At 41.1% G+C, this 26,991-nt stretch overlaps 1 protein-coding gene and 1 long non-coding RNA gene across 17 annotated transcripts in view; one reads left to right on the top strand and one right to left on the bottom strand.

Annotated features, from left to right (window-relative positions):
- The window catches only part of si:dkey-106n21.1 (solute carrier family 23 member 1), a 90,702-nt gene that overhangs the window by 20,508 nt on the left and 43,203 nt on the right, over positions 1 to 26,991 (bottom strand). For 13 of the 14 annotated variants that reach the window (XR_009788590.1, XR_009788591.1, XR_009788593.1 and 10 more), the window contains exons 3-8: positions 26,069 to 26,226; positions 22,900 to 23,080; positions 21,401 to 21,582; positions 12,930 to 13,047; positions 10,956 to 11,112; positions 2,567 to 2,820 (exon numbers count right to left, since the gene is read on the bottom strand). Coding sequence is in view for 4 of the 14 variants with exons in the window: in XM_061773877.1 (XP_061629861.1) it covers positions 2,567 to 2,820; positions 10,956 to 11,112; positions 12,930 to 13,047; positions 21,401 to 21,582; positions 22,900 to 23,080; positions 26,069 to 26,226 (1,050 nt within the window). In the remaining 10 variants the exon portion in view is untranslated. Of the gene's footprint in view, positions 1 to 2,566; positions 2,821 to 10,955; positions 11,113 to 12,929; positions 13,048 to 21,400; positions 21,583 to 22,899; positions 23,081 to 26,068; positions 26,262 to 26,991 lie in introns of all 14 variants that reach the window. The other variant, XR_009788594.1, reaches the window with a different exon arrangement.
- On the top strand, positions 3,691 to 10,498 carry LOC133478164 (uncharacterized). 3 transcript variants are annotated; one of them, XR_009788602.1, is made up of 4 exons: positions 4,002 to 5,926; positions 6,547 to 8,811; positions 8,913 to 9,085; positions 10,236 to 10,498. It is a non-coding gene; the product is annotated as an uncharacterized LOC133478164 (long non-coding RNA). The 3 variants fall into 3 exon arrangements; XR_009788601.1 differs by having other exon boundaries at positions 10,233 to 10,498; XR_009788600.1 differs by lacking the exons at positions 8,913 to 9,085; positions 10,236 to 10,498 and having other exon boundaries at positions 3,691 to 5,926; positions 6,547 to 8,866.

Here is a 26,991-nt window from a genome sequence, read left to right as displayed (position 1 = left end):
CAGACGGAATTCAATTATTATAGGTAAATCAGGGGATTTATTAGCTGCATAAAACATCCAACTTGTACTAATAATTGTGACATTACAAAACTCTTAAAATGCCTTTTATTGGCTTTCATTGTTGCAGTTTATTACAGCCCACAGACACCATCGTTTACACTGGTAACATAAGGGTTAACATAAGACAGGGCTTCAAATTAGGTTTTTAAACCTGGGTTAGGGTTTCAAACCTGGGAATCAAACCAGGATTAGGGTTTCACAAAGTTGGGTTTCAAGCCGGTCTTCGGCTTTCAGACAAGCGTTAGGCTTTCAAAGTAGTCTTAAATCAGTATTAGGGTATCAAATTGGAGTTTCAAATGAAGATTTCAAACGAAGTGTAGGATTTCCAAATAATGTTTTGAGCCACGAATAGGGCTGGAAGTTTGGGTTTCCAATTAGGGTTTCACTAAGGTTTAGAGCACTGTGTCAAACCGGTGGCCCGGGGGCCAGTTCCGGCCCGCCACATCATTTTATCTGGCCCCCGAAAGCAAATCAAAATTGCTCATTGTGTTCTGGTGTAATACCATTGAGATATTTGCAAGCATTTTTTGGTTCCCAATCCCCCTTTGAAAAGAAATGTAATAGTTTAAAAACATGTTCTTATAACCTTCTGATTTCAAAACTGGTTATTCATCAATGTGTTGTGTGTACTGTATGTTTACAGTCATAGCGGCCCTCTGGGGGAAGTCATAACTACGATGTGTCCCGTGACAAAGATGAGTTTGATACCCCTGGTTTAGAGTATCAAATTAGGGTTTGAATGCCCTGTTGTACAATTTGGAGTTAACCACATCATTGTGAAAATGTTCCCCAAAGTTCAAACAATTTTGGGAGGTTGAAAGTCATGCGAGACTTCCACAAATCTCACGAGACTCCACTTGAGTCACTGCTGCGTTAAACGAATAACTTGGGACACGTATGCAAGCCCGAGCACGGACTAACGGTTAAAAATTAGGGGGAGAAGCTTCGAAATGACCATCAGTGCACCTCTTTAGGCCTCACTTTAGGCAGCATCTCAAATATCATGCTAGCACAAATCTAGTATTACATGGACGCCAATTTGTGGACGCTGCCGCTGACAAGCAGATGACTGAGGCCGCTTGCTGTAACTTTGTGATCCTTCCAAGTAAAACAAACAATGACAACCCTGGTTTGTTCCTTGGAAAAATTCTCAACACTCCACCTCAGTGGTTGACACTAATAGCCTTTGACAGGAACTCTTCTTACATGGAGATACTGGAGCGGAGCAGGAGCAAGTGTTTAGCGATAAGGAGGTGCATACACATTTGTTTCTTCGGTACAGTGAACCAAGACTCGTTATAATCTTTTGAACTGTAAATATAATCCAAACTACAACCCCAATTCCAATGAAGTTGGGATGTTGTATTAAACATAAATAAAAACAGAATACAATGATTTGCAAATTGTGATCGACCTATATTTAATTGAATACACTACAAAGACAATATATTTAATGTTCAAACTGATAAACTTGATTGTTTTTAGCAAATAAACATTAACTTAGAATTTTATGGCTGCAACACGTTCCAAAAAAGCTGGGACAGGTGGCAAAAAAGACTGAGAAAGTTGAGGAATGCTCATCACACACCTGTTTGGAACATCCCACAGGTGAACAGGCTAATTGGGAACAGGTGGGTGCCATGATTGGGTATACAAGGAGCTTCCCTGAATTGCTCAGTCATTCACAAGCAAAGATGGGGCGAGGTTCACCCCGTTGTGAACAAGTGCGTGAGAAAATAGTTGAACAATTTTAAAAAAGTGAAAAAATGTCAAAATAATGTAGGCTAATGTGTGTATTTTTAAAAAAGTAATTGTTTCTATGTTCCCTGCAATTGGCTGGCAACCAATTCAGGGTGTACCCGCCTCTCGCCCGAAGATAGCTGGGATAGGCTCCAGCACGTCTGTGACCCTAGTGAGGACAAGCGGTGCAGAAAATGGATGGATGGATGGATGCACTAAACTTCACAAATTTACCTATATGCGTTTTTTTTCTGTGACACCCATCCCCAGCTATTTGCTGACAAAAATCACCTACAATATTTGCATTTTTCCTCTTCGCAAGATACCACAAGGTGGCGACAAAGCCCTGTCTAAAGTAGTACAGTAATTGGTCCAAGGAAGTATATTGAAGTGATACAGCTTGACTGAGAGACAAGCGTTGTTTGTCGGGGAGGAGCTAAGTTTAGCTTGGGTTGTTACGGAAAGTCTTTACACGCTGTACACATGCACATTCGGTGCATTTTTTTCCAAACTCAAATAATCTGGAAGTCATTTATTTCAAAGATAACTTTGTAAGATAAGTTTGGAAATTACATAAAACTGTTCTGTTATCAGTTTGGGTTATATTCACAATTAAAACTATTAAAATTACAAACATTTCAGGGGGGCATCAATTACTTGTGGTTTTTCCTTATTTGCAGCATGGATCGGTCCCTATCACTGCAAAAACTGTAAATTTAAGATATCTTAAATTTGTGAACCGCAAACCAGCAGGGTTTCACCATACCTTGGTGAGACCGAGCGCGGCGATGTTCTGACTGTAGGAGGTGGTCCCATTGCCCGTCCCCCACAGGCCAGCCAAGATGCAGCCGATGCCCTCCACGGCGATGCCGCGGTTGATGGCGTGAGTCGGTGGCGGCGGCGCGCCCGATAAACGGGCACAGGCATAGTAGTCGCCGATGGACTCCATGGTAGAGGCCAACACTCCCGCCATCATGCCCAACACCGACGACATGCTGACGGTGGGCAAGCCCCACTGACCTACGAATGACGGGTTTATGGATTAAGCATCAATTTCCCAGGAAAATTAGGGCATATCTCACTGAAAATTACACTGAATTTAGACCAGAGGTCGGCAAACTTTGGTGCTAATGTTTTCATTTTCAAACAAACAGATGGGCCATTTCTTTCACAGATGAGGTAAAAATAATAATAAAAAAAGAGTTAATGTGTAATAAACCAATCAACCAATGACTTGATTGTACTAATGAACCAAAATAAACCAAATTAATATTTTTTAATTCACCAGTGTTAGGAAAATGCTCAGTGGGCCCAATAAAACAATGAAGTGGGCCATATGTGGCCAGTGAGACACACTTTGCCCACCCCAAATTAGACATTTTAAGACCACCCTCTTTTTTCTTTGCTACACCAGTAATGTTAATGGTTCGAAGTAACCCAGTCTGTTTAATCCTCCCCCCCCCCCCCCAAAAATTAATAAATGAAAAATTCCCCACATTTAGAATGTGTCACAACTGATTAGGTCATTTTTCTAAAATGTATCTTTAGCATGTGTAGGTGCTTTAACATTTACAAATACTGGTAATTGTAAATGAAAATAAAAATAAATAAATAAATAAATAAAAATATGTATATATATATATATATATATATATATAAAATAAAAATAAGAAAAAAACGTTGAGGCCAGCCAAAGAAGTTTTCTCCTTTTTCTGCTTTTTTTGAGGGAAAACAAATTCTTACACGCATCAGTGTGACCTGCCACACAAATATTTCTGGACACCCTGTTATCATCAATATTACATTTTAAATCACTTTCAGTTGGACCTCCTTTGATGTCATAAGACACAACAGCATGCTTTTGTTCTGACAAATAACCCCTCTTTTGGCTTCAGAGGAAATCCTTTGTGGATAATAGTTTTTGATTGTAACTTTGATATAATTTCTTGTGGTTTTCACTTTGAAAAAATAAGATTATGATCATATGAAAGGAAGGGCCTCTTAAATTAGATTATATGCGAAATATGCACCCACATACACAAACACACACACAGTGTGTCTGTGAAGTGGTACAGAAAATGGATGGATATATAGGGGGGGCACAAAACTTGTTTTGATCAATGTTGTTGTTATTTGCTTTTTCTACAAACAGAGAGTAAAAAATGAATACAAATTTTTAATTCTTTAAAAATAAATCATGGATTTTATTTTAAGGCAATATCGCTTAGCCCTTGTCCAAGCAAGGCTAGTTTCTGTGGTGGGAAAACATTTAATCAGTCCCTGCTTTCACATTACATCAGCGCAGTGAACATGGAAGTAGTCGAGCGACCGGAGCGTCGAGGGAAGCAGTTGACAGTCCAGAACCAGTCTAGAAGGTCATGCATGAGGAACTCATTGAACTTGAAACACAACACAGGGACTGAGTGCTATTGGAGGGCATGAGTTAGATAAGTGCAACAGGACAATCGATCAAAAATCTTGTAAGGAAGTTTGCACAGTTTACGCTGCCAGGTGCTAAGATGATGCGAGAAATGTTGCCATGTGTCCAGATGTTTGTATAAAACATCAAATGGTGCCGCTTTTATGTGGCAGATGTTGTTTACTGCCCGCCTCCGAGGATCTTCATCATGGCTTTTTGCCACTGGATATCATTTATTCACAATTAGTCAGCAAGAAAGCAAGCAAAGTCAGAGAGAGGAGAGTCAGGGAGATCTGCATTTGATACTCGTCGTTAAGGGCTCTTCTGAGGAACTCGCTGGGGGAACACGTGAAGAGAAGACAATATTTTTGTCAAGGGCTCATATATCTCATTTATACTGTATTTTCTGTTCGCAGCAATGTTGTTAATGTAAGCACTGCACATCAGCTAGCAATGGTGAATTTCATCAAATTGAATATACCTGTAGTGCAGTGAATTCTACACATAGGAATAATATTGTTGGTACGTACACCTCTGCTATTGAAAGAATGACCCACAATTGCCTCTGGTCTCTTTTACTCTCGTGGCCACATCCAGGGAGGTTGGTTACAGTCCCGTGGACCCTAAACATCTGTATATGTGCAACTGTAGTCACAGGAATATCACGTTCTATCAGTACTGTTCACCAGCACGATGTTCTACAGAGCCAATGGGCTTTTTTTGTAACACAGCGGCCGGTGTCGGCAGCTGGGGCATTTCGACTAGGTGAGCACGCATTTAAGAGACCTAATTATTTCGGTCAGACCCCGCGTGGGATTGACGCCAGGGAAAGCAGGGTGGTAAACTTGCAGAAAAAGGTTCTGATTGCTTTTGGCAGTGGTGGAAGACGTCAATGGCTGCCTAACATAAAGTACAGTAAGTACACAACTAAACAGAGTTATTTTCGAGATTTATATTGAGAAAATTAGAGTATATGTTAATCGTAAGTGGTTTTGCTGCTTCCAAAAGAAAGATTATAATTGCCTTTATTAGTAATTGAGACTTTAAATACTGTATACTATCAGCGATGATCTTGCAACACTATCATTTCAGACTCACCTTACATCCCCTAAAAAAAAAAGTGGCTTAAAGATTGTTTGACTTTGAAAAAATCCAGAGGAACTGTACGTCTACATGCACATGCAGCAGACTCTCCGTAACTTCCACGAACAACACAGGCTAAACTTACAACATACAAATAAATTACTTCAAAATACTTCCTTGACACCACAGCTACGTTCTTATTAGCCAGGTTTTGGCGCCATCTTGTGACATCTTAGAGCATTACAGAAAGAGCACCAAAAATAACAAATAGGTAAGTTTAAAGTGAACTCCGATTGAAATGACAAATAGATTTAATTTTGCAACTACTGACCTCTACGACTGAAATACAGTGGTTTATATTTATAAATTATTCCTATGTTTAAAAAAAAAAATTTGTTTAGACCATAATTTGATACGTCGCTGGCATGTTTTAGCGTGGGCAAAGCATTCTGGGAATGATGACGTAGAATGGCTGTTTTGTCAAATTGTTACGTTGCTGGTCTCTGCGGAGTTAAGCTAGCCACTTGCGAACAACTTTTATCATCAGCGAAAAGAGTTAAAAATGCCATACTACGCTGCTTTGAGATGCAATTTCCAGTCATGACAGAATGCAAAAAAAAGGAGGTAAGCATTCATAGCTTTCCCAAAGAGAAACAGTGGGAGGATGCAGTCGGAAGAGTTGAGCTGCCGAAAGATCCGAGGTTGTTCGAAGCCTTTGATCGCACCCGGCTCATGAGAAAGCTCACCAGTGTGTCTGGGTATAAACGACGGCTTAAATCCAATGCAGTGCCGACTATCTTTTCTCACAAGGAGCCTAAACGGCTGCGTGTGACAACAGAAAGCCGAGCAAAAAGACACGAAAGACAGGAGGCGCTGGCCGCATAACTTGATCAGCCCACTTTCAGCAGCAGCAGTTGTTGTCAACAAACCATCGCCTCCGGACACTGAGTTAGCAGTGAAAAATAGTAAAATAGGTATGCATATAACTTTACTCTCAGTTATTACTGAATGCATTTATAACATCGGTCAAAACGAACAGGTACCATGGGCAGCGGCAGAAATGAAACTCTTTACAGCAGTCTCTTTCTCAGTCGGCATTGGCAAGCAGCAGCTATAAATACACCACTGAATAGGACCAACTCGAGTTTCTTCCCACCCGTCATCTTCATCCTCATTTCTTGTTTCTTCCTCTCTCTCCTCATTTCCCTGATCACACGCTGGCTTGAACTGAAATGGCTGAACAGTGTTCATCGCTGCCAGGGGCTGATACTGTGGCTACTGCGAAAAAGTCCGGGCATCGGGCAAATCCCCATTTGACGTCACTAGCCAGAATGCACTGTGACGAAAAAACAATGGCGGCCTATGTTGAAGGTACGTTTTGTAAAAATACTAGCGGATTAGGCGCCCTCCGGGTGTCTTAACCCTCTAGTTCCTGCGGAAAGCCCAATACTCCAAACCTCATGAATAGTTCACATGCAATAATATTGTACACATAAACAGTTGAAGGTTTTATTGCAATGCTTCAGGATAGACAATATTTTATTTTTTGTCATCGTATTCTCTGCCACTATACACAAAGCATTAGATCTGCCAATCCTTGAGCAACCAACAAAACTGACCATGAGAAAAACATGGAGAAGGCAAATCCAATCCAGCAACTTTCAGAGACAAACCTTGTGACTTGTTGATACTCATTGCAAAACAAATTGATACTGGAAACTGAAGCCTTCTGAATTGAACTGGTAAATCATTATACAATGGTATTCGGGGTCGAACTGCTGTCTCACCTTTAAAAGGACCTGTGATTATAATAGCTTCAAGCACGTTCTATATACTTGAAGTTCAAAGTTTATGTGTCCGTTTTCAAAGAACTTTCTAGAGCAAAAACGTTTTCTTGCACGTTTTTGAACGTTCCTGCACGTTTTTGCACCTTCTGCCATGTTTTTGTACATTTTGCACGTTCCTGCACATTTTGCAATAAGCCTCCATCTATATACTTAAAGCTCAAACTTTGTGTCTCTGGAGCGGGGACGTTTTCTTGCACGTTTTTGAGCGTTCCTGCACGTTTTTGCACATTCCGCCACTTTTTTGCACGTTCCTGCACGTTTTGCAATAAGCCTCCACTTATAGTACATGTTTCTGCATGTTTTTACATGTCCTTGATCGCATGTACTAGTAAGAATTACCTGTCATGATATGATATTATTAGTTTGGTATTTAAAGAGGACGTCGAAACCTTGGAGTTGTGCAGGAACATGCAAAACGTGCGGGAATGTGCCGCAGCATGGGGGGGGGGGGGGTGTGCGGGAACGTGCAGGAGCGTTCGGGGACGTGCGGGATTGCAGTTCTTTGAAAACGGACACACAAACTTTGAGCTTTAAGTATATAGATATAAATATGGAAATGATCATCGAAGTCTTGTTGTTTTGTTACTCAAGTCAAAATCGATCATATATACCAAACATGTCATTGCTACCAGAGTTCACTTTAACAGAGAGTAGACAAAAAGGCTCAGGGCGTATTTGTAACAGATGGAACAAGTGATTTCTGATGGCAAAGCTAATGCCCTCCAAATGGGGTCTTAATGAGCGTCAGCTTTGCCATAGTTGTCGTACCAGCTGTCTTCATTCATCATCGAGATGAAGAAGTACTTCCATGCAACAAGGTCTTTGGATTATTGCAAGGACAGCACTGTGTTATTGTGACATTTTTAGATTAATATGTGGGGGGTGAAAAATAACAAACTGATCTGCAGATATGCAGCTCTAAACTTCAATTTACTGACTCAACTCAACGCTATTTATAGAGTGCAAAAAACAACACGAGCTGAAACAAAGGGCCGTACAAAAATCACCTATAAATCAAACTTATATAACAGAAATAATAATCATTATGATACATGAATAAAATATTCCTTTTTAAATAAAAATGTTAAATTCTAATCTTTGAAAACATGCAACCAATTCCCTCTCACTTTACTTCACTTTCGTGCTGGCTCCTGTCTCTCACGTTTTTGACTCAGTGCGACATCTCTCTGTCTCTCTCTCTCTCTCTCTCTCTTGCTCTCTCTGTCTCTCATTATTTAAATACTAACAGTATATTGCAAACGAGTCCTCATCTTTAGTTGGGCACTTACTGCCGTTACCATGAGCAGCTGATCAGCTATTAACACTGTTAGAATAAATGTACATTTGTTATCCCATATTTACTCTTATAATATTTTCAAAGCATGCATTTAGCAGTATAATGTTGATTGTATCATAAAAGTTGATGTTGTCTGTGAAGAGGACTGTGCCCTCATCAAAAGATAGCGACTGGAACATTTTGCGCTCAAAGGTTGAAGCAATCAGCGCTGATGAAGAACACATCTGCACAATGAGTCATGTATGTGATTGTTTTACGTTGCTGCTGTGTGTGCCCTTATCTCAAGATAAGCAGCAACGTCTGTGTAACTAGGAACCGCCGTGAGAAAATAAAAAGAGAGGGATCGGCAGAGTGTGCTCAGAGCGGTAGGAGATTGTAACTGCGAACAACTCTAACCGTTCTCCTCACGAGTATATAAACCATCTCTTGTCTTCCTTCCTTGTTTATTGTTTATTAAATGTTCTAGGTAGTTTGAACCTGACAAACACCCACCACTTAATAGCGACCCAGACCTTTCTCTGCATCATCTTGAGGAGTTTACCACTACCACCCAACCCCACAAGCTAGCCTGTCAGATCTTGACTGCAATCTTCCATTATGCTACTCTTTGTCGTCAAATCATCTCGCTATCAGCCATTGGTGAGCGCTACTCTTTCACGAACATCCTTCTAAAAAACTCAACATTTGAATTACCCCCATGAGCATTGTTATGCATCCTCGGGTCCCTTAAAATAAGCTACAGAAACCAGGGCTTTTATTACCACTATACCATGTGAAACACTATCACATCAAAGCCAAAAGGTACGTAGAGCTGCATCGGGTTTTGTTGGATGCACAGATTGGCGACAGCTAAGCGTTAGCTTCTGATAAGTGGCACATTGCTCATTGATGACACAGTGTGAGGGATGTGTCTGCTGCTTGCGCCACATACACAGATCCACACCCTGATCGACAAGGGTAATTCACTGGCTGGGTGTAGTGTTGCTTTCAAAAGGGAAAATAGAATCCCTAATATCTTTGTAAGGGCTCGCGTGTGCTTCGCAATCCACAGCCGCATTTTTGGATTCCGGGCTCACTATATAGCCACTTTACCCCAGGACATCATGGTAATGAAATCCATACTCACCACTGGCCCAGCAGTATTTCTGGTGCATAAGAAAAAAATAGGATGTGTGAAGAGTACAATAATTTTTTGATCCTTGGGAGATTTTGAAGAATGCAACAGAGACATGTTATTAAGACATCTGAGAGCTCTTTTAAATTGTGGGGAAAAAATCCATAGTCTGCTTGGTGTCCGCGGACCACCTGTATGAATTATCATCTACCGTTTGTAACAGCACAACTTGTCTGATTTTACATTTAGAATTATCTCCTATAAAGGATTTCCAGTAACCTGTGTTGCTCATTGTCATTATGTCAGGGTAATTGGTATGTATTTAATGTTTACACTTATAGACTCCAGGTACTCCGGTGAGACACGGTGCTATAGGAAGGCTGACTCCCGGGCACACTTGAAAAGAGCCTTCCTCTTTGAAATGAGCAGAGGAAAAACAGACAACACCACAGGCGGTGCAAATCCATTCAAACGTGTTGCTCAGAAATATGTGCCATTTATTGCCTCCCCCCAAAAAAACAGAGGGATTGTGTGTGCGTTCCATGTGTGTGTGCGTTCCATGTTAAAGTGTCAAAGGCGTGCCTCCTAAACACCGTGCTCCAGTACTTACAAGTTAAGATGGCTTTTACAGTATGTGCTTAAACCATATATTGGTGTTAACACTTTGTTTAGCAGCTCTTTCATTGCTCCATTACAAGCCCGATGACAAGCTCCTGCCCGATGACAGCTGGGATAGCCTCCAGCACGCCCGCGACCCTAGTGAGGAGAAGCGGCTCAGAAAATGGATGGATGGATGGATGGATTGTCCACTGTTGAATCGAATCACTTGAATCAATCCCGTCTTGTAGTGATGGAGGCAATTGAAGTGCTCTATTTGCACTTGGAAGAACATTCAGACAGCTTCTGCCATCCCAATAAATATATTGGTTCAAATTTGATTGATTGTAAAACATTTCAGTGAATTGTGTGCAATTGAAGCAATGAGGAGGAGGCAAAATAGACTGCACTACTTGCACTGAGATAGAAACAGGAGTCCAGCACGTTCAGAAAGTTTTTCCCATCCAAATAAAAATAATACTTGTAACCCCAACCCTGACTTGAAGCCCTAATTTGGAACCGTTACCTTGGATTTAAACCCTAATTTGAAACCCTAACTACTTGAAACCTAAATTTGAAACCCTAACTTTGGATTGAAAACCTAACCATGCCTTGAAACCCTCACCTTAGCTTCAAAATGGAGTGCACTAGACTGTTGGCGACCTCATTTTTTTTGAATAGCCCGAACATGGTTATGGCCACCCAATTTAAAACATATGACAGCAAATGTTAGTGTGAGTCTGTATGGTGCTCAGTCAACATGCTAATGCTTTGAAGTAGTCGTTTTCGGGGGATTACCTGGATAGGGAATGTTGAACCAGGGCGAGTTGGCGACGGCGTCCAAGTTGATGTCGGTCCTCGCCGAGAAGCCGTACTTGTCCGACTTGGATGGCAGCACGTCGAAAACGGTCAAAAGGAAACAGACCAGCCAGCCGCCGCACATTCCGAACAAGGCCTGGAGTTTGGCAAGCAGAAATTCTGCATCAGGGAAATTACGACGTGCGCAGCGCTTGAACAGATGCAGGCTGCCCGAAGCCAGAGAAAATTCCCTTGAAATATTTTATTTGGACAACCTGGATTTGGTCTTCTGACGTTATCAGGACATGTTGCTGTATGTGTAGGATTATACGGGGCAGATAATGCGCAGGGATCAGGGTACACGAAGCTTCAAGGTCGGCCATTAGGGTTTTTTAAAACCTTAAAAGCTACTTTCATCTAGGTTGAGGGTGCTCTTACATTAAGTATTTGTTTGCCTGCTTGGTTTTGTTTTTTTCTCTGGGGTTAATGAAACAACCAGTGAAATTTTTAATCCACCTTAAGACTTAATGCAGGTGTGACTTCTTGTACTGGTGTCATCGTATGATGTCTGCTGCAGATCAGTAAAACAGAGGCTTTAAACCGTGACGTTTGCTTAAAACCTCTGTGTGAAACCCTAACCCTGGCTTGGAACCTTAATTTGAAGGCCTCAGCTTGGTTTGAAAGATTAATTCGAAACCCTAACCCAGGTCTGAAACCTAATTTGAAAAACTAACCTTACCTTCAAACCCTAAATTTAAACCTCACCTTGAATCTCAAATTTCTGTTTGAACCCCTAACCCTGGCTTGAAATCGTAATTTGTAACCTTAGCCTTTACCTCAAACCCTAATTCGAAACCCTCACCTTGACTTAAACCCCTTACTTACAACCATAACCTTTGTGCTAAACTAACCAAGATTGGAAGCCTAATTTGAAAACCCTAACCCTGTTTTAGAACCCTAATTTGAAAACCTAAAGCAGCCCTGAAATTCCAATTTGAGTAACTAATCGTTGCTCACTAATCAGTTGAAACCCTCACCTTGGCTTAAAACCCAAAATTTGAACCCCTAAACATTGTTTGAAACTCTAAAGCAAGCATTCGTAACCCTCTCCTTGACTTGAAACCGTAACCAGAGTTTGAAACACTAACCCATGCTTGAAAAGTTGAAACCCTTAACCTTGGCATGAAGCCTTAATTTAAACTCCTAACCCTGGCTTGGGACCCCAATTTCAAACACTGCCCTTGTATTTGAACCTTGATGCAAAATCTAAACCAGGCTTGAAACCCTAACCCTTGTTTCAAACAATAATCATAGTTTGAAACACCAATTTGGACTTAACTGCAAGCGCTCCAACCAAATTTAGCCGGAATATTGAAACTGAGTCTTTATTTAAATCAGTGGCAGTTGTGGACCAAATTCATTGGGGCTGGGGCCAGAGGTTTTGTCAGAGGGGCACAGTTTTAAACACGCACTCACACACTGATTTAACTCTAAGGCCTAAAGCGGAGAACGTATCCTTTTTAAGAGACCCTGTAAAATCAGTCAGGCGGAGTGGTGTTTCGTAACATGGACAGGGCTGGGCGTTGGCTTCTCTTTCAAGTGTTGCTTTCAAAAAAAGCTAATTCCATCACACCAGGACGCCCTATATCGTTTGTGTATCTAACGTTAAAGCGCCCACTGAAAGATGAGAATTCGTATTGATTCTTTCGCATCCAACGCCAGGAACGGAAGTGACTCAGAGTGCTCTTGGGTAACGCTCTGCCACTCAGCTTGACATGTCATGCCAATGAAGAAACACAGCTACTGCAGCCCAGTACATTCCAGAAAGTCACGCTTGGCATGCTCCAGGAGTCAGGCCAGCATCACAGGTGCGAGTGTGTATGCGGTTACTCAACAGTCATATCAAAGCATAATAGTTTGTATGGCAGACCGGCTGAGGGCAAAGGAGTTCAAGCGTGGAAGCTGGTGACTCACCGAGAAGAGCTTGAAGAGAGGGTAGTGGAACACTGTCCACTTCTTGTCCTTGTAGGCAATCAGCGGCACGTCCACTCTGCTCAGGTACTGCGAGAACAGCAGGATGAGGCACACAGTGCTGTGGATGCATGATACACAACAGTGCCATCTTACACATTTTACTTTATTTGAGACTCGAACCTAGTATGAGACACTAACCCAGGCTTGAAATCCTCATTTCAAATCCTAATGTGAAACCGTAACCCTGCCTTGAAATAATAATTTCATACACTAACCTTGGCTTCAAGTCTTAATTTGAAACCAAAACCCAGACTTGAAACTCTAATTTAATATACCTTCAAACAATTGTTGTAAACACTAACCTGGGCTTCAGCCCATAGGACCTAATTTAAAACCCTAAACCTGAATTGAAAATTTGAAACCTAACCCAAGCTTGAAACCCTATTCTAATATATAACCCTAGGCCAATCTTGAAACATAATTCGAAATACTCACCTTGGCTTCAAATCTTGATTTGAAACCCCAACCCTGACCTCAGGCCCTTAATTCAAACCCTAACCCAGACTTGAAAAATGATCCGAAATCTCACCAAAGCTGGAAACCTCAATTTGACACCCAAACCCTTCAGAATTCTACTTTGAAACCCTAACTTAAAACCCAATTTTAAACCTGACCCAATCTTAAAACCGTAATCTAATTTAAAACCATACCCCAGTCTTGAAACCATAATTTTAAACACAAACCTTGACTTCAAAACTTAATTTGAAACCCTAACCCGGCCTTCAAATCCTAATTTGAAAAACTAACTGGCTTGAAACCTTAATTTCAAACTCTCACAAAGGCTTGAAACCCTAAACCTTGCTTGAAATCATACTTTAATTTGAAGCAGTAACTTTGGCTTCAGATCCTCATTTGAAACCATAACCCTTGTTTGAAACCATCATCCAGGCGGGAAATTCTAACTTGAAAACCTATCCCTGTCTTGAGATCCTTGTTTAAAGCCATAACCCTAATAGAAACTTGTAACCACAATAGAAAACTAGAACTAGTTTGAGTAGGCTTGAACGACTAATTTAAAAGTTTAGCTATTAACTGTGGTTTAATTTCTTTTCACACATGAAAATTAAAGAAAATACGGTGAATTCAGATATTTGCTTCTAAATACATTATACATTTTTGAGGATAACTGCCCAAAACATGTGCCAAGACTGAGACCAATGTATTACTGAATTGTGCATTGAAGTGTTTTCCACCATTTCAGTTGTTGCTGATTTTGTGGATGTGGCTAAAATGGAGCTAAGTGAAGCACTCCTGGCTTGCAGGACTCGCTTCAGAACAACCCGGTGACTATTTTTGAATGGTCCAGCCAGAGCCCTGACTTAAACTCAATGGAGCATCTCTGGAAAGACCTGAAAATGGCTGCCCAAGCTGCAACTGCATCCACCACTATAAGGTTGATGTAATAAAAACATTAAAATATATTGAAGCCATAATTTAGTCATGATTATGATTATGACTGTCGCACGGAAATGTTCTTGACAAAATTTTGAAAATATGGAAATTCTGACAAAATGGGACAAATTGTTCTGGAAGGGAATTTTTATAGGTCAGCAGCTCTGTGTATGTACATATGTTGTGGGGTTGTGAAACTACTTTGATTCAATACTTTCAATACCTTCATTCCAATATGATATGTGATATTTAATGTCACAAATTTATATAAAATATGTTACATTTTCGCTGCTCACTGAGGGTGCATTCGGAAACTCAATCTGACGCTCTATTCTACTCCGAGAGTGCGCACATTCCAACAACGCACTGAGTTTCCGAACAGTCCGGAATTTAGCAGAGCACGCTTGCATTTCTGAACGCACCCCGAGAATCATGACGGCCTCACGAGCGACGCCATATTGATATGCGTTATTATATCTTATCTGTTGCTACCGCGTACGTTTGACAGCATCGGATTTAGCGTCTTAGTTGACTAGACGGCAGATTTAGCTTGTAGCACCACGTCACATAGCACATTTCCCAAGTGAAAAAATAAAGCGTAAAAGAAGGGCAAGTTACTCTGCTGCTTTTAAGAAGAAAGTGATCACTGTTGCCCTCAGAAGGGAACCTTACCGTATCATCGAGCATGGATTTGAGTCGATCACCATCTTTTTTCTTGGCTAATATGAGAACTCGAGTAGAAATACAGGGTGAGGAAGTGACACGGACATCAGCGCATACACACAAAGCATGCTTTCAGTCCATTCAGTGGACACGGCCACAGTATTTGAAAGCGAAAATAACGGCTTGAGTTTTAACGATTTTGACGCCTACTTAGTGATTTTTTATTATTTTTTACCAACATGCTCCTCTGTGGTGTGTTAAATTCAAGCCATATTCATTTTCAATTTACAGGTACTTTAAGAATGTTAACATATTAGTTGGAGAAAATTTTCCAGTAATAGATTAATTTTATGTCCATTTCTTCCTGTGGGAAAAACTGTTCAGAACGCTGTGACACTTTCTTGCGGTGTGATGTATTACATGTAAATTAATGTGTTGACAAGCAGCTCATCTGCAGATGTTAAAGAGCAGGACCGCAGCTCTCCCCCGGCTTCGGTGGAAATGTATTCCTGGGAATACATTTTGTCGTGATGCAAAAAAAAAAGAAAAATGGACCTTTACGTGGCTGAAGACAGTCGCAACCCTCCCTTGTACCCCCCTACCCACCCTTGAGGACTTGCACGCTGCCAGAACTAAGACAAGAGCGTGCAAAATCCTCTCGGACCCTCCACATCCCGGTCACCAGCTCTTCCAGCTCCTTCCCTCAGGTAGGCGCTACCGATCAATGCAAACTAGAACTAGCAAACATTCCAACAGCTTCTTCCCTCTTGCGATCAACTTCTTAAACACCTAACCATTACAACATGCTGGCAATTTTTTTACTTGAGTTTGTTGTCACATTTCTGTGGGGCCAATTATATATTACTCGTGCACTCACTGTAGTAGTCTCGCCACGCTGCACTATTTGCATATCTGTTGTTGACCAATACTGGCCACTCATGCCAGAGTAGCATCTGCTCCATTTGCACACTGATTGAGGAGTATCTGCAACATTTGCACAATCAACATTGTCACAGATTATCGTGCTACTCGTCACTTTAAACTGCATACACTCCTCGAAGTCTCGGCGCCCTTTGCACAATGGTCATTGCACCGGACTATTGCAATATTAGTCATTCGAACTGCTCTAAGTGCTAGAGGACTGTGCATCTTTTGCACAATTGTCAAAAAAAAAAAAAAATGTACCGGCATTACCAGATAACTAGCAACCCTTTATTGCTCAGTGACTGTTTTTCTCAATGTCTTTATGTCTCAAAAGTGTTCTCTGTCAATTGACTGTCTGTTGTCGTACTAGAGCGGCTCCAACTACCGGAGACAAATTCCTTGTGTGTTTTTTGGACATGCTTGGCAAATAAAGATGATTGTGATTCTGATTCTGATTGTTGGCCGTGGGCACAACGGCAGGCCGATCTTGAATTATGCAAGTCAATCATTCATTAAAGAAAGCGGGCCTCCATTATTCAAAGCAACAATATAATAACCGATCAAACTTGTGAAGAATGCTACATGAAAGAGAAGGAGTGGGAGAAGTTAATGCCAACCATGTGTGCTGGGCGCGATGCTGCTATAATTCCTCATTATGAGACAGCAAAACAAGCTAATAACATCCTCATTGACGCAAGACATCATGCATTGTCTCCATCTCTAAATACTACAGTCAAATCATCCGTGCCGGCTGCCCCTTCGAGACAGGCAATTACATTGTTCTATACACCACAAATTAACATTGTTCATGCCAGGGAATTGTTCAAAACATCAGTCCAACCTGGCAAGCGTCAATGCTGAAAATTAATTTTTATCTCCTTGAACACTAACCTAAATCAACAACTGCAAGAATTCCTACATACACCTGGAATTTGTGACCATGTACGAATCATAAAGTTGGACGAGAAATAAAATTAGTTGTCTTTGGCAATTATAAAACCATGCATGATGGGTGACGTGAACACTGTAACCTGTCTTTAATGTTTGCAAAAACCCAAAGATTAGGCTCACTCAAGACTCGAAATGGTCTTTTATGATTACAAAAATGCATACGTTAGGTTCATCAAAGACTAAATTGTTTGATGATTACAAAAACACATACGTTTGAATCATCATAGACACTAAATTGTCTGATATTTACCAAGTAGATTACATTAATTGAACACTAAATTGTCAAGGATGTTTACAAAAACGGTTTATCTGAGACCCAAAACATTATATATTTTTGTATTTATTTATTTATATGAATTTAAATAATTTTATACATATATTTTTTTTTTTTATTTGAGACTATAAAATTTCTTTGACATGTACAAAAATGCTTATTTCGGGCACAAAATTTTCTTCTATGTTTATACGACCATGTACGTTAGTTAGATTGATAAAGAGAAGACTCCTTTTTGGTACATACGTTAGGTATAGATATGTGCCAATATCATAACCTTGAGCAAGAATATTGCGGTTTCACGGTATCATGGCATAGCAACTATAGCTCTAAAATTTGTTATTTTGAAATGTTTGGGTAAATAAAAAGAACTTTTTTTATGTTGAACATTCTCCATATGTACATTACTTAACGTAAAAATAAATTCAACATTTAAAATTTTCTACATAAAATCTAAATACAACAGCAAACATACTTTTCTTTCTCAGAAAATAAATAGCTACTTCTCTGCTCTTCTCTGGTTTGTGAAGTAATGTCAGAGCATGTTAGCAATGCTAGTTAGCCATGTTATCTGCCTTGGTAGCAAGTCTATAGTGTTTATTTCACCAATTGTAGACACACTAACTCTGGTAGCTGGTTGCTAGCGTTCATTTCAAGACAGCATGATATTAATAATGTTACCTTATATTTGTTGACGAGATGGGTGTTGCTCTTGTAAACATGATATTGCACCAGCACCGGGAGGGGTAGTGGTCATGTCACTTTGCCTGTACTGGTGACTCCAGAAAAAGAAAACAAACAAAAAAACGCCCCCCCCAAAAAAAGATCATACCGCTGATGGAACGTTTTAGCAGTTTTGAGACTGTGACTTTTTAAAACTGAGCTATACCTTGAAACCAGTAACCGGTCCATGCCTAGTTAGATTTATTTAAATTTGTCTTAAGATTTTTACAAAACCACATACAGACCCTTTCCAAAAAGTTAGAGTATCATGGAAAAGTTTATTTCCATAATTCCATTCAAAAAGTTAAACTTTCATAGATTATAGATTCAGGGCTCACAATTTACACTATTTAAAGTATTTATTTGTTTATTTTTACATAATTTGGGCTTCCAGCTCATAAAACCCACGAAATCCGGAATTCAAAAAATTAGAATACTGTGAAGAAAACAGCCCAAATTTTGCAGGCCATAAATGTTTTCAACTGAGTGTCACACACTAATCATCTACTAAACTCAAATCACCTGCATAGGTTTCTCCAGGTGTCATTAAATTGCTTCAGTTTGGTTCAGTTGTCTCAGTTGGGTTCAATATGGGGAAGACTGCAGACTTGACAACTGGCCAGAAGACCATCATTGATACCCTCCATAGGATGGGTAAGCCACAAAAGTTCATAGCTAAGAAGGCTGGCTGTTCACAGAGTGCTGTGTCCAAGCATATCAATGGAAAGTCTAGTGGAAGGACAAAATGTGGCAGAAGAAGATGTACCAGCAAAAGAGATGACCACCGCTCAGGTCAAGCCGCTTCTGAGCCTGAGCCAACGTAGAAAGTGTCTCAACTGGACCAAGGAGAAGGAGGACTGGACTGTTGGCCAGTGGTCCGAGGTCATTTTTTCCGAGGAAACTAAAGTGTGTGCGTTTCTTTCAAGCTGCTTGAGGTCTAGTGTGAAATATCCACAGTCAGTCATGATTTGGGGAGCAATGTCCAGTGCAGGTGTTGGTAAACTCTGAATGTTTTAGAGGACTTCATGAATCCTTTTGCTGAGGATCTGTAGGGAGATGCAGATTTCATCTTCCAGCAGGACCTGGCCCCGCCCCATACTGCCAGACGCACCAAAACCTGGTTTGATGCCTATGCCATCACAGTGCTTGACTGGCCACCCAACTCGCCCGATCTAAACCCTATTGAGAATCTATGGGGTATTAGCAAGAGGAAAATGAGGGGCACCAGACCCAAAAACAAAGAACTGACAGCAAGCATCAAGGACTCTCAGCCAATGCCACAGGCGGATTGCCTCAATGCCACGGAGCATCAAGACAGTGATTAAAGCAAAGGGATTCCCAACCAAGTACTGGAGATTAACATATCGTTTTGAAAGTACATATTTTGACTGATTTAATGTAACCCTAATTTCTTTCTTTTTTTCTACAAAAACTGAAAAGTACATGGTGATTTCTTCACAGTATTCAAATTTTTTGAATTCCTGATTTTGTAGGTTTTATGAGCTGGAAACCCAAATTATGTAAAAATAAACAAATACATTCATGAAATTGTTTCAATTGTGGGCCTTGAATCTATAATCTATGAAAGTTTAACTTTTTGAATGGAATTATGGAAATAAATAAACTTTTCGATGATATTCAAATTTTTTGGGAAAGGGTCTGTATGTTAGGTTAATTGAAAATTGTCTTTGAGGTTTAACAAACAGGCACGGTGGGCAACTGGTTAGAACGTCTGCCTCACAGTTCTGAGGACCGGGGTTCAAATCCCGGCCCCGCCTGTGTGGAGTTTGCATGTTCTCCCCGTGCCTGCGTGGGTTTTCTTCCACATCCCAAAAACATGCATGGTAGGTTAATTGGAGACTCTCAATTGCCCGTAGGTGTGAATGTGAGCGCGAATGGTTGTTTGTTTGTATGTGCCCTGCGATTGGCTGGCAACCAGTTCAGGGTGTACCACGCCTCCTGCCCGATGATAGCTGGGATAGGCTCCACCACGCCCGCAACCCTAGTGAGGAGAAGCGGCTCAGAAAATGGATGGATGGATGTTTAACAAACACAATCTTGTTAGATTAATCGAAAACTAAACTCTCTTGTGTTTACAAAACCATGTACGTTCGGTTCATTAAACTCCTGTCATTGATGTTTAAAAACTCATGTTTGCTTAAAAATTGTTAAACGGTAAATGTCTTTGATTTTTACAATGTAAGCATTGGGTTTATAGAAGACTTTTAATCATCTTTGAAGTTTAACAAAACCACGCACATTAGGCTTATTGAAAATCGCTTTTGATGTTTTCAAAAACATACATTTTGGTGAATTGAAGACCATCTTTCCTATTTACAAAAACATTTGCGTACATCAAGAAGCAAGGAATAGACTTCAGAATAAAATTGTTCCCAGTGTTTTGTAAGCTCAACGTGTGTGTCTTGACTTTGCACACGACTAGGCTACTTTGCGCCTCTCTGGTGGATACTGGCTAAGAGTCTCTCAGTGCAAATGCAGAAGTTGCTCACTTCGAGCTGGAAATTACATTGAGTGAAGAAAAGTGCTTCATGTTAAGCGTCTGCAGCTGCAGACCCTCTGTGACAAAACCACTTGTGCTGACAAATCCCACTTAATAACTTAAGCTTTTCAGCACCAAAGTCACAGAGAAAAGAAAAACCACCATCAAAACGCATGGGGGCAAGGGGATGAAGATGTAACGTTCTCGCAGTAGTGGCATCAACCTTTCATCTGCAACACAGATTCTCCACAGATGGACAGGGCCTCTTCACCGAAAGCAGACCCGAGGCCTCGTTCAAGGTCTCCACTTTGAAAAGGGGGCTGCTGATAATAATGAAATATGCTGCTGTAAAAGATGAGACTCCACAGCGCATCCTTGATGTGTTTCCTGTGTCTCAGGACAGAAGACATCTCTCACGGACGACCACATGCAAAGTAATGACTGAAAATGTCTGTGTGGCGTCTTTGTCATCCAGGTAAAGGTAAATTCACAAAAGTTGAATTGAGGCAACTGGACTTCTTGTTTGTTGATGTTTCACCTTTTATCCAAAACGCTTCTTCAGTTGTAACATTTTAAGTTTGAGGTCCCCCTATTTATGTCTCTCCTCTCTATGTGGGAGTGTGCCCTGGATGTGGTCACAATAGGGTTCTTGCTGTTGCCCTTTAAAAACAAATGTCCAAATTCTGTATAATAAGGACCCTGGTTTGAAAGAGTTGTGAAAGAAGCCATTTACAGTATGTCAAACTAGAAAGGTCCTCTCTGAACAGAGGATGAGGTTTGCGCCACCTATTTTCTGCTTGCAACAATGTCCTGACATCTCTCCCCCAAATAATGTCTCATTCCACAGGAAGAGTGGCCACTAACAAACTGTTTTGCCACAAGGCAGGTGACTGACCGGTTGGTATGCAGGACGGCTATCAAACTTCATTGCCTTCATCATTAGCATTAGAATGTTTTTATCAGTTATTAGCTGTGCAGACTCACAGAGCAGCGATCCCCCAGTGACCGCCCGACTTCTTGCCGGCCTCTGCGAACAGTGAGAGGCCGATGAGGTTGATTGTCGGCGCGATGGCCAGTGGTCCGATGTATCGGAGCACGAAGCCCACCAGGCCAGTCAAGCCCAGCATGATCTGGACCAGCGACGACACCAAGATGGCTCCCTGGATCTGTCAAGTGAGGGATGAAACGAGCCACTTGTCTTCAGTGAGTTGTGAGGTGATTCAATGCATTTACTATACGTTATAAGTTATGATACTTACTCCAATTATGCAATATGATACCCCTCAGACTAAAAGGCTGTATAATGTACTCCAATTACCAGAGGGGGGACCAAGTCGTTGCTTTGCAAGTCACAAGTAAGTCTCAACTCCTGAGTCAAGTCCCAAGTCGAGATAGGCAAGTCATGAGTCAAGTCGCAAGTCCTACACAGAGTTTTGAGTCCTTTCGAGTCATTTTAACATCAAAGTGATAATATATTTTAATATAAATAATATTTATATATTTAATTCATATATTATATACTTATATAGGTGGAACGGTTGACATCTAGTTAGCACATCCGCCTCACAGTTCTGAGGACCGGGGTTCAAATCCCGGCCCCGCCTGTGTGGAGTTTGCATGTTCTCCCCGTACCTGGGTGGGTTTTCTCCGGCCACTCCGGTTTCCTCCCACATCTCAAAAACATGCATGGTAGGTTGATTGAAGACTCTAAATTGCCCTTAGGTGTCAATGTGTGCGCGAATGGTTGTTTGTTTACATGTGCCCTGCGATTGGCTGGCGACCAGTTCAGGGTGTACCCCGCCTCTTGCCGAAGATTGCTGGGATAGGCTCCAGCACGCCCGTGACTCTAGTGAGGTTAAGCGGAACGGAAGATGAATGAATTAATGAATTAATGAATGTGAAACTTATCACGCTATAGCATGAAGCCATTTTGAAAAAGACATTGTAGATGTTTAAAGTTTCTACGGGTGCTTTGAAATGGTCGCCTTCCCCATTCACACGAGCGAGAAGGAAGCGCTTTCACCCGGTTTGCCGAATGCGGAAGTAGTTTGCGTATATACATCCAATTATGATATGATTCTCTCCAATTATTATATGATTCTCGCAACACGATCCGATTCACTCTAATTACAATGCGATTAACTGCAGTTATGATGCTATTTCATCCAATTATGATACAATTCACTCCAATTACAATATGATTCTCTCTGATTCCAATACAATTCACTCCAATTATCATACACGTGTCTCAATTAAGATGCGATACTATTCAGTCCAATTACAATGCAATACGATTCCCTCCAATTACGTTGCGATTGACTCCCAACTACGATACGATTGACTCCAGTTACAACACAATGTTCTCTGAGTCTGTTTCACTTATTTTCAATTATGATAAGATTAAGCTCCAATTGTGATTCGGTCCAATTACGATGTGATTCTCTTTACATGTCGGTTCGTAGCTAGGAGCATGTTGGACTTACCTCGCGCATTCGTGACATCCACACCTCGTCGCCGCTTTCCATCATCTGCAATGGGCTGGTGCCGTTGTGCCCAGACAACATGGCGGGCCCTTGCAGGGGCGGACACTGCCACTTGGGTAGTGCCAGGATGGCGAGAGTGGGAGTGATGAAGCTAAAGGTGCCGCCCTGGAGGATTGGCAGCCTGCACGCCAATGAGATAAAATGTCATTAGACAGCAGAAACGCACATCTAATAATGATCATAATACGTCTAGTATGTCCATCTAATACGTCCATCCATCCATTTTCTATACCGCTTATCCTCATTAAGGTTACGGGTGAGCCAGCTGACTTTGGGCGAGGGGTTGGGTACAGCCTGGACTGGTCACCAGCCAACCGCAGGGCACATACAGACAGACAAGCATTCACACTCATATTCCTACCTAATGGCAATGTAGAGTTCTTTTTGGGATGTGGAAAGAAGCTGGAGGACCCAGAGAAAACTAGGAAGAACCTGCAACCTTCACACAGGAAGGCCTGAGCTCAGATTTGAACCCTAAACTTCAGAACTGTGAGACAGATGCGCTAACCACTTGTAAAAAATGTGTAAAAGCAATAAGATATTTTGCAATGCATTTTTGTTCCTTGAAAAAAGGCTCAAAAACCTCGTAGTCATAGCCATTTTGGTTTGGAGCGGCTGTTTTAGGGTAATTTGGCCATTTTTTGGTATCTCGCCCTAGAGTGTTTGTCCCCTTATTACAAAATTTGAAGCACATATACTGCAAAACCGGGCGACGCTAACTTAATTAATGCAAACGCTGATGTTAGCTCTGGTGTCTGTGCTCACTCCCACGTCTTACATCGAGGTGAGAACATGGGCTTTGAAGTGGTAGCTTGCGGTGATAAGCAAAGAATTTAGCCTCTTTCACACTAAGCCATCTAAGCCCGGATATTTTCCGGCTTCTGACATAGTAACAGAGGCATAACGGTGTCATGTACAGTTATCGAGAAGCAACATCATCCAACACCTTTCTTGATTAAAACTCTACAGCTAAATGAGCTGAAAGTAGTATAGTTGCCATCTAGCCTTTTGAGGTAATCATACAGTAGTTTGGCCCAGAGCGTTGAAGCCAGGTTATGTAAAGTAGGACTTCACACAAAAGTTTGAAAAATTGGAATGACCCAACTAGGTCAGCAACTCTATTAATTCATGGGCGTAAAGGGTGTGTGTTATCACTAGTGCAGAAAAACCAAAGCGCAATAAAACATGTATTTTTTTTCCTCTTTGTGTTAATTTAGAGCAATTAATTACAGAAAAAAATTACGTTAACTGTGCCCATTTTCCCACCTCGACTTTACAAAAGGTCGTTTGTCTTGGATCCCATTGGCAATGTGAAAAAAATGCAAAGCAAATAAAGATTAGATGTGACCCAAGTGTTTGCCGGGATCTGTGTTTATGTTGCGTTTTGGGTTCTTGCGACCTGCGTGGGCCGGCACCTCAGACAAAAGACTCTTATTTGCTCAGGTTTTGCAGTACAGAGCATGTCCAACTTCATTGTGCTCCATATGTGTGGGAGGCAGCGGCGCACTCATAAAGATGGATGCATCACCAACCTCATGATCATCTCCCTCACTCCCCCGCAGGCGTGCTTAACGGCAGCTCCCGGGAGTTCTATAGACACATGAGCTATACGCGCTAAGCTGAGTACACATGAGTGGAACAGGAGGGAAGGAGCGGGTGAGCCTGATTTGCAAAATTTGTCTGGGCATGAAATTTGAGAAAGTATGTGTGCGTGTGTGTGTGTGTGCGTGTGTGCGCGCGCGTGTGTGTGTGTGTGTACAGTCCTCAGCAAAATAGGTGAAACACTGAGGTGTGATTGGTTGACACTAGGCATCGCCAACCACTCTCACAATGTCATCATAGCTTCACATTCTTTAATATTTTGTACAGGTGCAACAATGAATCAATTAATCAACAAGTAATCGATTATACAATTCATCAATAATGTTTTTTGGTAATCGATTAATCTGTGTGAGACTTTAACTTCTATTAGACAAGGCTTTGGCCTAAGTACATATGTCAGTCTTTCAATAAATAATGGTGGATAGATTATCCACCAAAAATCTGCAAATACAGTAGATGAATTTGAGAATGCCAAACCATGATCTCTGGAGTAGGATTAATAAAAGTTGCGAACAAAAATGAACAAGCAACCTCGCACTCCCTTTTCCATGGCGAATCCTTGAAATGATCAAACTTATTTTTTGCCATGCTATATTAGATTACAGGCAATCTTGGCAATTTAGCGTCGCACATCCGTCTACTTAGATTGATGCTCATTTGGGGGGATTGCCGAGTACATGCCCTGGAATTTGGTCGAAATGGGTGCTTGAAAAACAATGACTGACCTGTTCAATTTCGGGCATGGCTCCTTGAAACTTTGTTGTTATGACAGACGTTCGCCCAACTTCATGTTGATTGGTGAAACTGCTGTTGGGGTTTCACCAGGATACACGTTTGCAAAAATTTGTTCAGTCATGGTGTAATCAGAAACCTATCTATGGGTGAAAAGCAAGCAGTTTGCTCAACTTTCCAGGAGATGCTGTTGAGTTAGTTTTGGGTGGATGTGTTCAGGATAGAATTTATTAATCTTCAGCAGGATATAGACACTTGCAAACATTGATTTTTCAGTCATGGTGTAACCAACATGAAAACCAAATAGGTTTAGTAATTTCCTCAACTTCCGGGGTTCAATCCCCCGGCCCCGCCTGTGGCGAGTTTGCATGTTCTCCCCGTGCCTGCGTGGGTTTTCTCCGGGCACTCCGGTTTCCTCCCACATCCCAAAAACATGCATGGTAGGTTAATTGACAACTCTAAATTGCCCGTAACTGTGAATGTGAGTGTGAATTGTTGTTTGTTTGTATGTGCCCTGCGATTGGCTGGCAAACAGTTCAGGGTGTACCCCGCCTCCTGCCCGAAGATAGCTGGGATAGGCTCCAGCATGCCCGCGACCCTAGTGAGGCGAAGCGGCTCAGACAATAGATGGATGAATTTCCTCAACTTTTCAGGTACCATTATGTTGACATAATCAAGAGTCTTGCAATATTTGTTACATTTATTTTCGTTTTTCCATTAAAATTGGTGAATTAAAATCTATTCCTTAATTAATTTCCTCTCATAAAACTTTTACCTGATGCCAATACCCGTCTGAAGCAGCGTGCTGAGGCCGGACACAAAGAAGATGGTGCAGATGAGCTGGCTTTTGGCCGCGTTGTTGTCACCGATGCAGAGCGGCTCAGCCAGGATGAGCGGAATGGCAATGATGCCACCAAACGCCAGGACGTAATGCTGCGACAGAGTGGACATCTTTGTTTGAGTTGAATCTATAAACAAGTCACAATAGCTTTTTGTATTAAAGAAAATACATCATGGGAAGCTAATTGAAAACATTTAACTAAGTCTTTTTTTTTTCCTAAATTCACGATGGCTGTTTTATCTCAATTGCTCGCTTTGACAACCTCCTGATGGGACAAGCTGAAAATCACACACACACACGCTGTATAATTCAATGTCACCTAATCCACTGTACGTAATCCACTTTAAATGATCAATTCTTTCGGAATCCTTACCTGAATACATCTATGCTATTTTGCCTATGTGAGATTATCTCAGTGATACACAAATTACTCTAAACTGAAATCTGAAAGGGTTATTGATTATGTAAGGAGGAAGACAAAAAATAAAACATAAAAGTCTTACCGGAATAGATGGGAAAAGAACACAAGGGTTGGCCTTTGCAGTGATGTGACGTGAGGTTCATGCGGGTGAGGCACTGACATTAGAGCCAGATTTACAAACGTATGAGCCAAACAGAGTCACGTGGCAGAATGACATTAAAAGCTGCTTAAAAATTATACAAAGCAAACCAAATGTATTTATATAGCGGATTTCATACACAAGGTAACTCAAGCATTCCTTTAACATGCATAATATTTGGCCACAAGAACCATTACATTTCCAGCTGTTGGAAGGAATGTATTAGATCTCACAGTTACTTACTTATTCAATAGGCTACGCCATAAATTACTAGACGGTGTGCAATAAATTCATTTT

The sequence above is a fragment of the Phyllopteryx taeniolatus genome, chromosome 5 (genome assembly GCF_024500385.1).
Source record: "Phyllopteryx taeniolatus isolate TA_2022b chromosome 5, UOR_Ptae_1.2, whole genome shotgun sequence".
In the NCBI taxonomy this organism is placed as follows: Eukaryota; Metazoa; Chordata; class Actinopteri; order Syngnathiformes; family Syngnathidae; genus Phyllopteryx; species Phyllopteryx taeniolatus.
The sequence above is the reverse complement of the archived record's forward strand: the minus strand, read 5'-3'. Positions and strand labels throughout refer to the sequence as shown.